The sequence below is a fragment of the Suncus etruscus genome, chromosome 6 (assembly GCF_024139225.1).
Source record: "Suncus etruscus isolate mSunEtr1 chromosome 6, mSunEtr1.pri.cur, whole genome shotgun sequence".
Taxonomy (NCBI): domain Eukaryota; kingdom Metazoa; phylum Chordata; class Mammalia; order Eulipotyphla; family Soricidae; genus Suncus; species Suncus etruscus.
In genome coordinates, this window is record NC_064853.1 from 82463439 (window position 1) to 82480434 (window position 16996).

The 16996-nt window shown below is 31.8% G+C and overlaps 1 protein-coding gene across 1 annotated transcript in view; it reads left to right on the top strand.

Moving 5' to 3' along the window:
- Positions 1-16996, top strand: part of NLGN1 (neuroligin 1) — a 975153-nt gene that overhangs the window by 449260 nt on the left and 508897 nt on the right. The window contains exon 5 of the mRNA XM_049775237.1: positions 4054-4206. Coding sequence (XP_049631194.1) covers positions 4054-4206 — 153 coding nt within the window. The remainder of the gene's footprint in view (positions 1-4053; positions 4207-16996) is intronic.

A 16996-nucleotide genomic window follows, 5' to 3' on the forward strand; every position in this document is an offset into this window, starting at 1 on the left:
AGATTGTGATGTTGGAACCTTTGTGGTACCAGGCATCTAACTAGGGTCATGCACACTCATGTGTATTAGTACACTAACATATGGCTTAAAAATGTGATTTATTTCCAGAAAGATAAAATAGTCATGAAAATTTAACATCTAGGTGTCTATTCAGCTTCCAACTATTTAACTTAAAAACTTAAGTGCTTAGTCATAAATACTAGAAAGAAAATAAATACTCATCAATGTTTCTCCATGATTATTCCACTCTTTCAGATTTTCATATTCTTGGCAAAACTTCTTAAAATACTGGAAATTTATAGCAAATAAGATAATATCTTATAAACATTTGTAGTTTATTGGACTTGTACCAGTTTAGTCTCTCTGAGCATAAGCTTTTGTTCTAGGTAAAAGTAGCAGCTAGTTAGGCAAAGTCAGAATCATAGGAAAAATTTTCATATTTTCAAAAGAAAATATGAGAAAAGAGTTAGGTGGAAAAATGTCTGATAAGTTACTTTCAATATTTTTAAATTACTACAATACTAAATTACTAAAATTTAGTAATTTACTAAAGTAATTTACTAAATCATATATATTATATTGTATATATTATAATGATTTATAGACATGCTGGCCTATTAATAATCAAATTAAATATGTGTATAATCTGGTTACATATATTTATTATTAATATCAAAGACAGTTTATGAACATAAGTAATGCTTTTATGATACTATGTCCTCCGAAGTAAAGTCTGAAATAGGTCACATATAAGATTCAGTTGATCATTAAAAGAAATATGACACTTTGCCCAAATTTATTAATACATATAAGGTACATGTACAAGAAATGTACCAATTTGATAGATAATTTTAAGTACAGCATTGATTCTAAGACGGATTAAGCAAATAGAAAATATTTTTCAAAACATGGCATAACATTTTTAAAGGACTATCAAGAAAATAATTATTTGGTAGATTACAATTTTAGGCAAGACAAAAATCTTTAAATACTTTGAAAAATTAAATATTCAAAACAAAACTTTAAATAATTCTATCAATTTATTATTTCAAATAAAAGTTACGAGATTACACTCAAAATAGTTCCAAGAATCTATTGACATAATTTCAGTGTTCTTGAAAATGTCCACTTTGTACTGTTATGGGGTATAAGGTGTTGCAGGTCTAGTCAATGTTTTTCTATATTATTTTCCAGGTGAACAGAATGATTCTACCAAGATTTCATTACTGTTCACAGTTGGTGCTTTGTAATTCTATATAATTTTAATTAAAGAAGAATTCTGAAACAGCCTCCCTCTGTGCTACCTCCAAGCATACAATTAGTAGAATACAGTGTCTGCTGTGAACACTCAGTTAATGATTTCAGTTTAATATTTTATTATTGCTTCTTCAGTGCCAGCTTAATAGAAAATTCAGCTAAAACTATGTGCCACAAACAGGCACTTAAGGCTGATAGTTGAACAGTATCAAAACAATTGTTTTTTCCTGTAAATTTTACATCTCCACAAGCCCCCAAATTTTTACAAGTGAACAAATACCATTTTTCCTCCCAAGGATTTAAGAAGGAAATGGATTTAGATTTTTCTTCTGAATTTACCTCTGCCTAGTGAATGGTTTCTGCTTCAAAGCTCCATTACATGAAAAAATAAAAACAGACCTTTCTCAACTATACCTTCATAGGAGGTTAAGTCTAATAAATATATACCCTGGTATTAAATAACATGTAAATTAGACTTAAAATTTTCAAATTTTACATTGATTTATTTCTCTAACTTAAATAGTAGAGCAAATATGACTGGAGAAATATTTATTATAGGCATTAAGTCATTGAATTAGGCTGGAGTCCTAAAACTGCCTAGCGTCTCCCAAGAACTTCCAGGATTTATTACATTTCGGAATGGGGAAGGTGCTACTTCTGGCATTGTGCTTAAAAATCGCTCCTGACTTGGGGGACCATATGGGACACCCGGGAATCAAACTGCAGTCCGTCCTAGGTCAGCCACAAGCAAGGCAAACGCCCCACCCACCAATGTGCTATTGCTCCTCCACCTAGGATTTATTTCTGAATACAAAGCTAGAAATAAGCTCTAAACAATGCTAGATGTCGCCAAAAATCAAACACAAACAGAAAAATCAGGGGGAATTATGACCTGGAGAGATAGTACAGTGGGTAGGACATTTTACCTGGCATGCAGCAGACAAATCATATGGTCTACCAAGCCCCAGCAAGAATGATTCCTGAGAGTACAGAGGCACAAATCCTATGTCCAAAGGATGTGACTCCAAAAAGACAAAAACCAAATCAAACCAAACCAAACCAAACAAACAAACAAACAAAAAAAACAAAAAAAAACAAACCCATAATAGTCATCCATTTTATAGGAAATATAAAGTAGTCTCTATATAATAACCAGAAATTTATCTGAATTTATATTATTGTATTCATTCTGAAAGAATAAATCTCAGTTGTAAAAAGTAAAACAGATAAAATGAAAAAAATTGTAAAAATATAAAACCTAACTAAACTTTTAAAAAGCATATTATATTGGCCTCAAAATGTTGCAAATTTTGTTTCAACTATAGACATGGTATCATGAATTATTATACTTTTGTGTATGTTCATAACCATAAATACAAACTATTTAATACTAGCAAACCATGCTTAATATTATTTAATTCAGTATTTTTTTTCTGTAGAAAAGAGCACATATGGGACCAAAAATATCGCACCATGATTAAAGTGCATACCTAGCAAAGCACTGATACTGGTTAAATTTGAGGCACCACAAGTGGACCCCACGGTATAGCCAAGAGCAGTTTCTTAGCACTAGCACGTATGTCCAAAAACAAGCAAACAAATAAAAGTAATGCATAATAAGAAATCAATTAGATTATCACTTATATTAAATTTTTAATTCTGTAGTCTCATTGGAAATTAAATAATAAAAGAAAATCCTTTGAGAAAAAATGATATATTTTATTAAAATTTAAATATATAGATATTAAGCTAACATATCCTAAATGTTATCACTTTATATTTCAATTTGCCTATATTTTATCTTGTTCATAGGTCAAATCTATAATAAAAAATGAAAATAAGGAATTTAGAAAATAGGCACAGGTAATTTTTGTTTTATCTTTCTATTTTTGAGCGGAATCAAGGACATATACAGTGAGTAGTGCTCAGCGATCACTCCTGGTGGGGCTCAGGGAACCATATGTGGGACCAGTTGAACCTGTTTCAACTGCAGGCAAGTTAATGCTTTCTTTACCTATATTGTCTCTCCCAACTTTTTTTTTTTTGTCTTAAAAGGTGAGTTTATATACAATGAACAGATTATCTAGATTTCTAAAAATATCATTTAAAATAAGTTTTTTTTTTCAAAATAGTTATTTTCTCTTAAATATCAACAGATGACTTTGAAAGCAGTAAAAAAGTAAATATGAGACAACATATGACATAGACTTTGACATTAATTATTCGTAACTGATACTATTGTCCTTAGTTTATGGGATTCTTTGGTTTGTTTGTTTGTTAGTTTGGGAGTTATTTCCAGTGTTTTTCAGGACTTACTCCTGGCTTTGTTCTTGGGGATCATTCCTAAAAGGCTCAGGATAACATATGCAGTGCTAGGGATTGAGCCTGGATCAAAAATGTGTAAAAGGACAAGCATGTTCCCACATGCTCTCTCTCCCAACATATTATGGTTCTTAAATCCCATGTAACATTTATAATAATTTTAAAAATAGTTCACAATTCATTGTCTTATTATTTTAGCTGTTTTCAATTCAAAATTCAACTTTAAAGTATTGATATTTACCTATGTTTTTCAGTATTTTTACTTTTAAATCAACTTTTAGAAAAATAATGAAACTCATTTTTTTCTGCAATAGTCCTTAACATAAGCTGCTTAAGAAACATTTTAACAAAACAGTAATTTAAAAACTATATTAAAAGCACATTTATTTTGCCCCTAAAATAAATAAATGTATTTTTTGCCTCATATTTTTGGTCATTGAGGATAAGAACAATTGGTAATCATTTGTTTTTCAGATATTCGGGACAGCGGGGGTCCCAAACCAGTGATGGTGTATATCCATGGTGGCTCATATATGGAAGGTACTGGGAATTTATATGATGGAAGTGTCTTGGCAAGTTACGGCAATGTGATCGTCATAACAGTCAACTATCGACTTGGGGTACTTGGTAAGAAATCTATATTTTTCACCGTTATTCACCATCAACGATGTGAGTTTTGTTTTGAATTTGATTTATTTCATCCATTGCTTTATGATAGTTGACTGAACCAAAAATTTTGTATTTTCAGTAAGCTGTATGTATGTTATATATTAGGTAAGACATAAGGTTGCCTTTAAGGACTGGAAAAAGGTGATGCAATAATTTGCACTATTGACAACTATTTATTTATTTCTAGTTTGGCTCGAAAAGGTAACCCTGGCAGAGTCTGCTGTGAATAATTGGCAAAAGATAAACTATTCCTGCAACCTGTATTATTAATGATGTTATAAAATTATCTAACATTTTTCTCAAGTTTAGAAGCAATTTTATATTCTCTTCAAAAATTTGAGTATGGACTGACTATGGTGAATATTTTTCATAAAGTAATAAGAATTAAAAATATGTGCACATGCAAAAAAAAAGTGGAGATTCTTGGCTTTGAAAGATGCCATAGAAAAATAGTATTTGCAAAATACCTTATCATGTACTCTGAAAAGATACAATTTTATAATAACCAATATTCAAGTATAAAATTACTGTCCTGCTAATCTGACATTATTTATAATTATATAGGCATAATGCTAGGTGCAAATTCGCTATGTTATTTATGAATGCACCTTTAATTTGGCATTTTTGTTAATACATATTTTCAATGGTAAGTGATAGCACAAAAATTTAACTTCTATAACTCTAATCACATTAAAAATCTTATGTGATACTATACAGTCATAAATAATGCTACTGAAACAAAGGGATATATCTTTTACCATAAACTACTAATATTGAAAAATTAATGTTCATTATTTATACATATTTATCTACTGACAATCAGTTTTTCTTCTGTTAATTATTCTAACTTTTACATAATCATAATCCTATGTGTATAATATGAAAGCACAGAAAATTAAGGTTTGCCCAAGAAGTTTGAATGTCTTGGGGACGAGGACATTTTAGCAATGCAAAGTTAAAATATTGATAATTTTTAAAGTTTTCCATTTTGAATTTGAATGATTAAGTCTACTGTATCATAACAGTACAATATATTTCCTCTGCCTAGGGGATACACATTATTTTTCATAGCGTCAAGTCATATATTATTTTCATATATATCATTTCAAAGGCAAGGACAAATATATTCCAATCATTGAAAAACATTATTAAAAGACTATATAAGATATGTTTACAATATGTTCTTACATTAATTTTTAAATGGCACATATTGGCATATTATTTGCACTATGTTAGTATCTTTAAGATATTTCAGTCATTTAGTGCATCACCTTTATTATTTTTCCTTACACATTATGAATTTTTTAAGTTGAAAATCCTGATGCAGTGAATCATTTGCTTTTAATAAACATAAAATTTAAAATTAAATGCTGAATTGCACTATCAAGTTGTTAAAGACTTGAACAACCAGTTAATCATGTCCAATTTTGTATTTTAAACAATATTTTCCCCACACCTATTTTCATTTGTTTTCATTTTATTACTAGTTGTAAAATTAAAAAGTCAATGGTATGATCATGTTATTATTTTTGCCTAATTATCAATGTATTTAAAATAACGAAGACATTAATTTGGTACCTTTTGAATTCGTACATTGGCGGGTATATCCTAAATTGCAATACCACAGTCTAAGTGATTGAATTTTTAAGAGAATAAATTGCTTAGCCAAAAAAACGACGGAACCAATTATTGCTTGGTTTGTATATGGCAATGAAAGTTAATATTGTTGGTGGGTGATTTTTAATTTTAACTTGTTATTCTGATATGCTAAATATTTGTTCAGATTTTGCTGAAATATGAGATTAATGTAGTTTGTTTTATTCTCCAATATTATACATTAAGGATTATACATTTTTCTCTCCAATATTATACATTAAGGATCAGAACTAAGACTCAGCTGTTGTTCAAGGAACAATTCTCAGTACGATTAGAGTGAAACATTTGTCATAAAAGCATTCTGTATTATTTCTAAAACAGATGAATTTTGGTTACTTTCTAAATATGTGTTGGAACTTTCAAAATTGTCTTTAATTAATCTACAAAAATTAATCATCAATGTATTTTCAGCATATGTTTCACTTGTGTTACCTCACAAGCTCCCTGCCAGTTCTTACAGGACAAGTGCAAAGCAACAAAAAAATAAACTAACATTTTCTTGCTAATAATTTGCCTCACAGCAACAAAAGCAAGCAAGTAATTTTTGGGAATGGAATCCAAAAGTGTTTCTGTTTAGTTTTCACTAGGGAGATCGCTGGAAATTAAATAGAAAACTAGCGTGGCCTCATATCAGAGGAAATCCTGAGCTGCGTTTTGATTAGGATGTTTTGTTGTGAAGGAAATGAATTTAGGGGTTCAGCATACAAACTGGTTAATTATAAGAATATTATTCTCTTATGATTGGTAAAAAAGTAAGAATGACTGAAGCAACGTAATTAGTATTGATTTGAATTTGCCTTCCCAAAGGAAAAATAAGTTTTTTTGTTTGTTTTACTAATAAGTAAAAATGTGATTATGCCTTAGTCATAAAATCCATACAACTATCTAGCAGTAAATGTTGCAATTTAAAACATTTTATGTGAAAATACTTTGTTCATTATAAAACAGAAATGAAGAAAATAAAATAAAATAAATATTGTTTTCATAAAAATTGTAGTTGGAAAAACATGAAACAATCCTATTGGTGCTTTAACCAAGATCTTTTTGTGTTTTTATATTTTTTTGAAGTGGTGACATAGAATGTCTCTATTGTATTTAGAGCGATACTGGTGATGATTGAACAACAACAGAAAAGAATAGCAAACTCCTGGTAAGGTTATGAAGGCAAGAGAATATGAACCGGATATCTAGAGTTACAGCTTAGAGCTCAGTCAAATCACATTACCGTTGAATCTTTCTCTAGTGAACAGTTAAGGCTATTTCACTTTAAGTCATATGAATTTTTGAATGATCAATTATATTTAGTAGAAACTGTTTATCTTTATCCATTTTCCTATTGTTACCTAATATTTTAAGTGTAATTCATAATAGTTTTGGTATAATTTTCTTTATCTATGCCACATATTAATTCACCTGATAGATATATTTTAAAAAACAAGCAAGAAATTCACATCCACCATACTCACTTAGGACCTGACATCTTTCCTCCCCTCCTTACCCACTTCCCTTTTGATAATCTCACATGTCAGTGTTCACTGATTTATATTTATTTTGTTTTGCCTGTTCATCAGTTTTATTTCCTTACTTTGCACACATAGGTGAAATAATTCAATATTTGTCTTTCTCCTTCTGATTTATTTCACTTCAAATAATCTCTCCTGAATACCCTCCATTTTGCTGAAAATGCCATATTTTGATTTTTTAGCTATAGCTGAAAAGTTTTCTATTGTTTACATACACCACACTTTTATCTTATGATCTATTGATAACATTTTAAGTATTTAATATCTTAGCTGTGATAAATGATTCTGCAAGAAACTTTGGGTCTTTATGATTTCATAGTTGTGTATCAACACCCAGAAGAGTGCAGAAATTTTGGTAGTTTTTTTTTTATTTATTTTATTTTTGGTTTTTGGGCCACACCCGGTGACGCTCAGGGGTTACTCCTGACTGTAGGGTCAGAAATCGCTCCTGGCTTGGGGACCATATTGGATTCCGGGGGATCGAACCACGGTCTGTCCTAGGTCGGCTGCATGGAAGGCAAATGCCACCTCTGTGCCACTGCTCTGGCCCCTTGTCGTTTTAATTTAGATCCTTAGGAAATTTCATGCTAGTTTTCAAAAAAGTTGCATTGATTTGCATTTCCATCAACCGTTTTCAAGACTTCTAGATATTCACCATTACTTGTATTTTTTTGTTTTGAGGTAAGTCATTCTTAGAGGTAGAGTATTATCTCATTGTGGTTTTTAATTTACTTTCTCCTAATAATCAGTGATTATAAGCATATTTTATGTGTTTCTTGTACTTCTCTATGATATCTATGAAAAATACCCAATTTTAAACTGAATTGTTTGCTATGTTATGGTTCTTACTGTGTTTGTTATGTATTGGCTTCTTAAAACTTTATTAAATGTAGTATGCATACAAGTTTTATACTTAGTGTGTTGGTTTAAAATTTGCTAGTTATTTGTTTTGCTTTTGAAGAGTTTTCCAAGCACTGCTCTAATGACCTAAAGCTCCCTTTTATTTGTAATAAACTTATTATGCAGGATAGTTCAAAACTCAGGTCTATAGTGTGTTGCTACTATAGTCAAATCTATGAAGATCATAGATAAAGGTGTTCAGGAACTACTTGGGCTATATTCAGTGGTATTCATTCAGCCTTGTGTTTTCAGGGATGGAACTTGGGACTGCAAGTTCTGGCACTCACTTTAGCCTATTTAGCTATCACATCAGCCCAATACACAACCTTTCTGTGTGTGTGTGTGTGTGTGTGTGTGTGTGTGTGTGTGTGTGTGTGTGTGCGTGTGTGTGTGAGCTACTTTCGGGAGTATCAGAATAGAAATCACTCTTTGAAAAGCGTCTAGAGGGAAATAGGATGGGCCACATATAAAACATGTGCTTTACTTTATTTACAGGTCATGTATCAGATAGTTGACGTATTTGATCATGATGTATTTATTTGCGAATTATGTTTACAAATTTATATTTACAAACAAATATATCATGGAAAGTGGTAGAGGGAATAAAATTATTATAAAAAAGAACCAATAATTATTTAATGGAAAATGAACTTTCTTTACAATTACTTTTATCATTAGTACTTGAAAAAAGAAAAGTGGGGTGAGAGAAGAGCAAGTCTATTTAGAACACTTAGAAAGGTTCACAAATAAATTGCACTGAAGTTTCCATTACTTATTAATATCTTTAGAGAAAGTCTATTTCAAGATTCACAGGCATCTCCAGGTTATAAAACCCATTGTAAATTTATTTTCTTATTTAATTTTATTTTATTGAAACCCTTGTGACTTACAAAGTCCTTCATTGTTGGGTTTCAAACAATATATTAGGGCCAATCACACCACCAATGTCATCCTCCCTCACTATGTTCCCAGACTATCCCAACCACACTCCTTTGTCCCACAGCTTGCTAGTAAAACAGCACACTTAAAGTTTAGATAGAGTTTTGATCTCTTTATTCCATCGTTGTTGACATCAACTTGATATTTAGTTCTGTCCTTATTTTATCTCCACCAATGTACATACAACTGCTTGGCCCTGGCCCCCATCCCTTCATATTTGTGCTTCTCTTCCTCCATTCAATTTATTTCCTTGTTATACTCTGGGGTCAAGGGTATTTGAGATTCCCATTTAGACCATTGCATTTCTTCATGTATTTCTTCTAAATACCACATATTAGTAATTTTATCACTTTAGTCTTATCTTATTTCCTTTCTCAATTGCATTTGACTCAGCTAAATAAAAATTTTGGGACATGGTTCTTCGTTTTTATCAAGACAAAATTTTCTCCTACTTTATAGTCTTTTCTAATATACCTTGCTTGTTATATTTTCATATACCACAAGTGAGTATGGTAAACCTGTCTTTCTCTTTCTCTCTGATTTATTTCAATCAGCATAATATGCTCCATATCGAACCATGTGTCAACAAATTCCATGACTTCATTTTCTTAACAGCTGCATTATATCCCATAGTGTATAAGTATCATAATGTCTTTATCTACTATCTGTTTACAGGTATGAACAAAGGTGTGCAGATTCTTTTTCCTTGTTGTGTTTTCTTGGCCACTGGGATAAATTCGCAGAAGTGATATTTCTGGGTCTTAAAGAAGTTGGATTTCTAGATTTTTTTTTCAGCAGTGTCCATATTGCTTACAAAAAAAAAAAAAGATTAGACCAATCTTCATACCTACTAACAGTGAATGAGAACTGCTTTCTCCTGCATCTATGCTGGTGGTGACTGTTTTTGTTTTGTTTTATGTTGTTTTTTTGATGTGTTCCAGTCTCTGTGATATGAAATAATATCTCACCATCATTTTGATTTGAAAGTCCTGATGATGAGTGAGGTAGAACATCTTTATCAAGTATTTTTTAGTAATATATATTTCTTCTTTGAGGAAGTTTCTGAATATCTATTCTCTTCATTTTTTTGATGGGGTTAGATGCTTTTTTCTCTGTAAAGGTAAATCAGTTCCTTATATATTTGTTATTAATCACTTATCATATGACTAGTGTGTAAATAAATTTTCCCAATCTATGTGCTGTCTTTGAGCTTCTCTGTCCTTTTCTTTGAAAAAATTACTCTTTTGGGGTTTGGGGTTATACCCGGCAGCGCTCAGGGGTTACTCCTGACTCTACGCTCAGAAATCACTCCTGGCAGGTTTGAGGGACATATAGGATGCCAAAATTGAACCATCATCCTTCTGCATGCAAGGCAAATGCCCTACTTCCATGCTATCTCTCTGGCCCCTGTCCTTTTCTTTGAAATACAAACACTTCTCAGTTTAATGTAGTCTTTGTTTCCAATTGCTTGCTTTTTAATGTTTCATCCTTGAAAATGCATTTAACTTCAATGTCATTGAATGTTATGCTTATATTTTTCTCTAAATACTTATGAATTCAGGACTGCTATCAAGGACCTTAATACATTTTTAATTGACTTTTAGTTATCTCAATTCTCTTTTTGAGGACTGATTTTATTTATCTATTTATTTATTTATTTATTTATTTATTTATTTATTTATTATTCATTTATTGCACATAGCTGAACCAGTTTCCTACAACTTGTTGAGTCTTTCCTTGTTTTAACTGCTATTCTGATGCTATATCAAAAAAATTGGTCATATATCGAGGGGTCTATATCTGAATATTCAAGCCTATACCATTGTTCAGTTTGAGGTTGGTTAGAGTATTACCTTCTCTCATTTTTCCCCTCAAAGTTTGCTTTAAATATTTTTGGGGGCAGGGCATTTTTCCATATTAATTTAAAGCTATTTCAAGTATTTCTTTTGAAATTGTCCAGAGCATTCTTAGAAGGACTTCATAGAATATACACAATGCTTTGGGAAGTATTGCCATTTTAATTATGTTAATACACCCAATTTATGAACAGGAATATGTTTCCATTTCTTGTGTCTATTTTTATTTTTTGAAGTGGTGTTTTGTAGTTTTCTTGGTATATATCTCTTCCATTGTTTTAATAAAATGGATTCTGAAGTACTTGATTTTCTGACACACAATTATGAATGAATCTTGAAACATTTCTTTTTGTTTGTTTATTTGGTTTTGGGCCACAAACGGCAGTGCTCAGGGGTTACTCCTGACTCTATGCTCAGAAATCGCCCGACAGGCACAGGGGACCATATGGAATGCCGGGATTCAAACCACCGTCCTTCTGCATGAAAGGCAAACGCCTTACATCCATTCTATCTCTCCATTCCCAAATCTTGTAAACACTTCTATAATTTTTTATTATTTGTATATAGGAAACTCATGGAAACTGAATTTTAATTTTGTAGCCAGAGAATGAACAAAAAGTTTATTTTTCCAGAAGCTTTTAGTAGAATCTTTCTTTTCTTTTCTCTTTCTTCTTTCTTTCTTTCTTTCTCTCTTTCTTTCTTTTTTTTTGCCACACCATGTGACGCTAGGTGTTACTCATGGCTGTGTGTTCAGGAATTGCTCCTGGGTCAGCACTCTACAAGGCAAACACCCTATTGCTGTGTTATATCACTCTGGCCCCTTGTAGAGTCTTTAGTATATATTTAGAATTATAGTATTTCTAAATACTATTTTTCTATATATAAGTTCTTATCATCTGTAAATAGTGAAAGTTTATATATTTTTTCTATTTTTGATGCCTTTAATTTTTTTACCTAATTGCTATAGTAATAGTAATATAGTATATATATACATATATATGTATATATATACTATATAGTATAGTAATTCTATACTATATTTATTAGAAGTGGTGAGAGTGGGCGATCTTGTGCTTTACCTCATCTTAATGGAAGGTCCTTTAAATTCTAAATTTAGTATAATGTTTGCTGTGGACTTGAACAAGTTGTTTTGACTATATGGCAGAAAATGCCTTTAATTTCCATTCTGTTGAGAGTTTTATCATGTATGGGTATTGCAACTTGTCAGATGTTTTTTCTGCAACTAATTATATGGTTATGTAATTTTGAGCCTATGAAGATCCAAGGTATTTTTTAATCCAAGAGTGAGATTCTGGCTATATAAAACATTCTTATAAGGTATATTAATTAATTTATTTTTTCACTATATCCCATCACTTCAAGACTGGATATTTTCCTTTGGTAAATATGCAGTGATTTTCAAAACTACTACTTTGTATGTTACTTCCTTAGCTAAGGAAATATCTAAGGTTTTTATCATTCTGATTAAGATCTGTCTTAATTTTTTTTTTTTTTTGGGTTTTTGGGTCACACTCGGCAGCTCTCAGGGGATACTCTTGGCTCTATGCTCAGAAATAGCCCCTGGCAGACACAGGGGGACTATACGGGATGCCGGGATTTGAACCACCATCCTTCTGCATAAAATGCAAATGCCTTACCTCCATGCTATCTCTCCAACCCCTCTCTTGGATTATTTTTATTTGGATCTCTTTAACTGGTAACCTTCATCCTTCAAGTTGTGTGTGCATGCACTTTAGCCCTGAGACCTTCATAGCAATGATAAATTTGAGTAAATTTATCTTCATAGGGGTTTCTTTCTGGCCATCAGGGACTCTAGTGATCATTGAGATATTACTCTTGAATTTATCCCAAAATTCTTTTGTTGGCTGTTCATTTAAGATATTTTTCCATTTTATGCTGTTTCTAAAGGTGCTATACACCTCATCTTCAAAATCATCAATTCTCTACTCAGCGGGTGCTATTCTACTGGTGAGGCCTTCCAGAGAATTCTTTATTTTACATATCAAGTTTTATAGTTATGTAATTTCTGTCTGAAGTTCCTTTATTTCTGCCCTCATATCTTCTTGTGTTTTATTGACTGTCCATCCCATTGTTTTTTTGAATTCCTTGAATATTAACACCCTCAACATTTCTGCTTTAAAGTTCTTACCAGAGAGGTAGATAGCTGGTGAGTTTTAAGAACTACTATTTTTACTCACTGAGCATGGATAAGATCTGTTTAAATATCTCATTGTGACTTTGGCAGTCTGTGCTTCTTATGTGTTTCCGAGTGACTAAAATAAACACATCATTCTATTCTTCACTCTGTACTGTACTCTTTTCAGGTATCTTCACCTGGGAATGAATTGGTGCTCCTGAGTTAAAAATTATGACCCTGATACTAATTTAGTCTGACTCAGTTTCTTGGACTGTGTTCACACAAAACAATGTTAGTTTGAGTGCGAGCTATCTAAATAATTAAGCAAAACACTCTTTAGCTTTTCTTGATTAGACTTTTCTTTATGCCCCAAATATTCGTTATCTATTTCTTTTCCTTATTTCTGTCATCTTCTTTCCATTCTTTCATTTACCAGACTAGACCCAGTCTCACTGAATTCCTTTTTAACTTTTGTCTTCTACTTTTTTCCTACCTGTAATTTATTCTACATACAAGAAAATGAGACTATTATTTAAATTATATATCAACTAATTTTTCTGCTTAGCTCTTTGTGGGTGTTATTCTTCATTCAGAACTTATTCTCTGCTCTCTCTAAAAAATTTCTGTGTGGACAGGTGCTTTATTTTTTATTACTTATAGCACTTGTAGCTATATCTCTTAGTTCATCTCAATATGTTCTTTTTTCCTAGTCAGTTACCTTTTACTCATTGTGCAAACCAAAATAATTTTCATTTATTATATTTTATACTGATTGTTCTTTGTCCCAAATATTTGTAAGCCTAGTAGTTCCTCTTCTTTAGATCTTTTATTATATATCTTTTCAAAAATACCATTTATATTTGCATAATCTAGAATGAGCACCCATCACAAATCATGTATACTTTAGAACTCTCTGTGTGACAATGATCATGCCTGATTATTTTCTATTCATATTCATACCATATTATTTCCTATTCAGGTTTTGATCCCTTGTTATAATATTTTCTGTAACTCCTGTTCCTCAGAAATACCCTTTAACATGTTATCTGCTATGAAACATTTTTTTTGTTGCTGTTTGTTTTGTTTTTGGGGCCACACCCAGTGATGCTCAGGAGTTATTCCTGGGTATATGCTCAGAAATTGCTCCTTGCTTTGAGGACCATATTGGACGGCTGGGGATTGAACTGTGGTTCATCTTAGGCTAACAAAGGCAAGGCAGATGCCTTACTGCTTGCAAAACCACTCCGGCCCCAAAACTTACAAAAAATATTTAAAATGAAGCTTAGACTTGATAAATGTTACCCAGTATGCTGCAGAGTGAAGAAGGCCGAGTTTCATGAAGAGAGAAGAGTCTGAGTGAAAATCAAAATAGAAAAGAAGGTGAGTTTTTGGGTGATTTGAATAAAGCTATCTGTCTGCTTTTTTGTAAGGGTATGTGGTATTAAATAATATTGACTGCAAATAAAATCTATTTTATTTAATAAGAAACTTCTAAAATAATATGAAACAATAAAAACCATGGAGCTGAAAAAAAATCTCATAATTGGACTTTCTTTTTAATGGGGGGAGGGGTTGGTGTTACTTACCAACAGTGCTCATGGAATACTTCTGGATCTATCCCCAGAAATTACTCCTGGTGATGATGGGGAAGCCATATAGAAGCATGGAATCAAACCTAAATGGGTCTTATACAAGGCAAGTGTCTTCCCACCCAACTATCCCTCAGTTCACTCAAACTTTCATTTTATAAAATTTGCTGCATATTAATTTACATTGAACACAGTTGAAATTGTACAGAACTTGAAAACAGCTAGTTCCTTAAGAAAATGAGACACCTTGGGGCAGAGCGGGCAGAGCGGGGTCGTGTAGCGATAAGGCATCTGCCTTGCCGGCGCTAGCCTAGGATTGACCACAGTTCAATCCCCTGGCATCCCATATGGTCCCCAAGCCAGGTACAATTTCTGAGCACATAGCCAGGAGTAACCCTGAAGGTCACCAGGTGTGGCCCCCCCAAAAAAGAACAAAGCAAAAAAAAGAAAGAAAGAAAGAAAATGAGACACCTGGTAATGTCAGATAACTGAGATAGATGTTTACTGATAGGGTATTTTGGGACCTGCTAAACAGAGATATTTTATACAAAGAAAAATACTTGGAATTTGCCAAATATATATCACTTTTTTTTAATGGAGAGCTCTTTTCACCTTCTTTCTAAAATGTCACTAGTATTATTTCATGAACAGGCCAATCTAACAGATAAAAATTACTGTGCTATTGTCATTATTTGCCTTTATTTATTTGACTCCATTTAACATTCTCTGAATTTCCTAAAAAGAAATATTATTTATTTATTACTTCTGAGAGATTCTATTAGTATATGGTTATGAATTTTATATGTATGACTTTAAGATTAATGGTTAAGATAAGAATGAAAATCTTAAGACAAAATCTTAAAGAAGAGAGAATAAAATGCAAGACATAGACTTAAAAATTTCTCATTCTTAGTCAAGATGTTCTTTTCTGCTGAATTTAACAACCATTTCCAATAGTCAAATGATTGTAGCTAAACAAACCATTAAAATTATATTTAGTTTTCTTTCCAGAACAAAAATCATCCTCTTAATGACTCATTCATTCAGTCACTTCACTAATACCAGTATTTAGTATTTCCTGATGAATACTAGTTACTATAATCTGTTATTTTATGCCAAAATATTAAGTTTCAACCTATACTCTCTGGCTTTAAAAGTGAATAGAAGGAAATACATTTTAGAAATATTAGCCTATGTTGTATAAGGCTCTGTGGAACTTTCCCATGGTGACCTTTGCAGTCCAATTGTGTTTCTTGTGTATCATTGAATGACAAGAATAAATACATCATTCTATCCTTCACTCTGTGCTGTACTCTTCTCAGGAATCGTCACCGGGAGTGAAATAGTGCTTCTGAGTTAAATAGATGACTCTCTTTGGGCTGGAGCGATAGTAGAGCAGGGAAGAATTTGCCTTGCAAGCAGGTCGAACTGGGTTCGATGTTCAATTCCTGGCATCTCATATGGTCCCCCGAGCCTGCCAGGAGTGATTTCTGAGCTCAGGGCCAGAGTAACCCCTGTGCGACACTGGATGTGACCCCAAAACAAACAAACAGAAAAATGACCCTGGTGCTGACTTAGTCATATTTCAAGAAGAATATGATGTCAAAGAAAAGAATTTCTGTGAAGATGAAATATAGACAGCATTGCAGAAAAGCCCTCTGCACATCCTTGTGATAGCAAATTTGTGCATGACAGGTTCCCGCTGCATTAACAAAGCAAATAATTAAAGATAGATGCAATATGGTAAAAATATTTTAGAGACTCTAAGGTACTGATAAGTGAAAGACATTTTAATAAAATAAACAAGTCTAATCTAAAACTGCAGGATCTAATGTCTCCAAAATAATCTTTTAATAAGTTAATTGAATAATAGTGTGTATATATATACATATAAGTCTCCTAAATGAGAAATTGTACTGAGCTCTCTTATATGCTAAAAAATAGAATAACAACTTTAGAACTTCTCAAAGACAATGGAAGGCTTTTTCTACCCTTTGTTATCTTGGAGGAAAAAAAGTACTGATAAATTGCTGCATTATATATATTATATAAAATGTTACTATATATTATTATATATAGTTACTTTTTACTTTATAACCAGCTTTAGATTTTGTACTCTATCCCAAT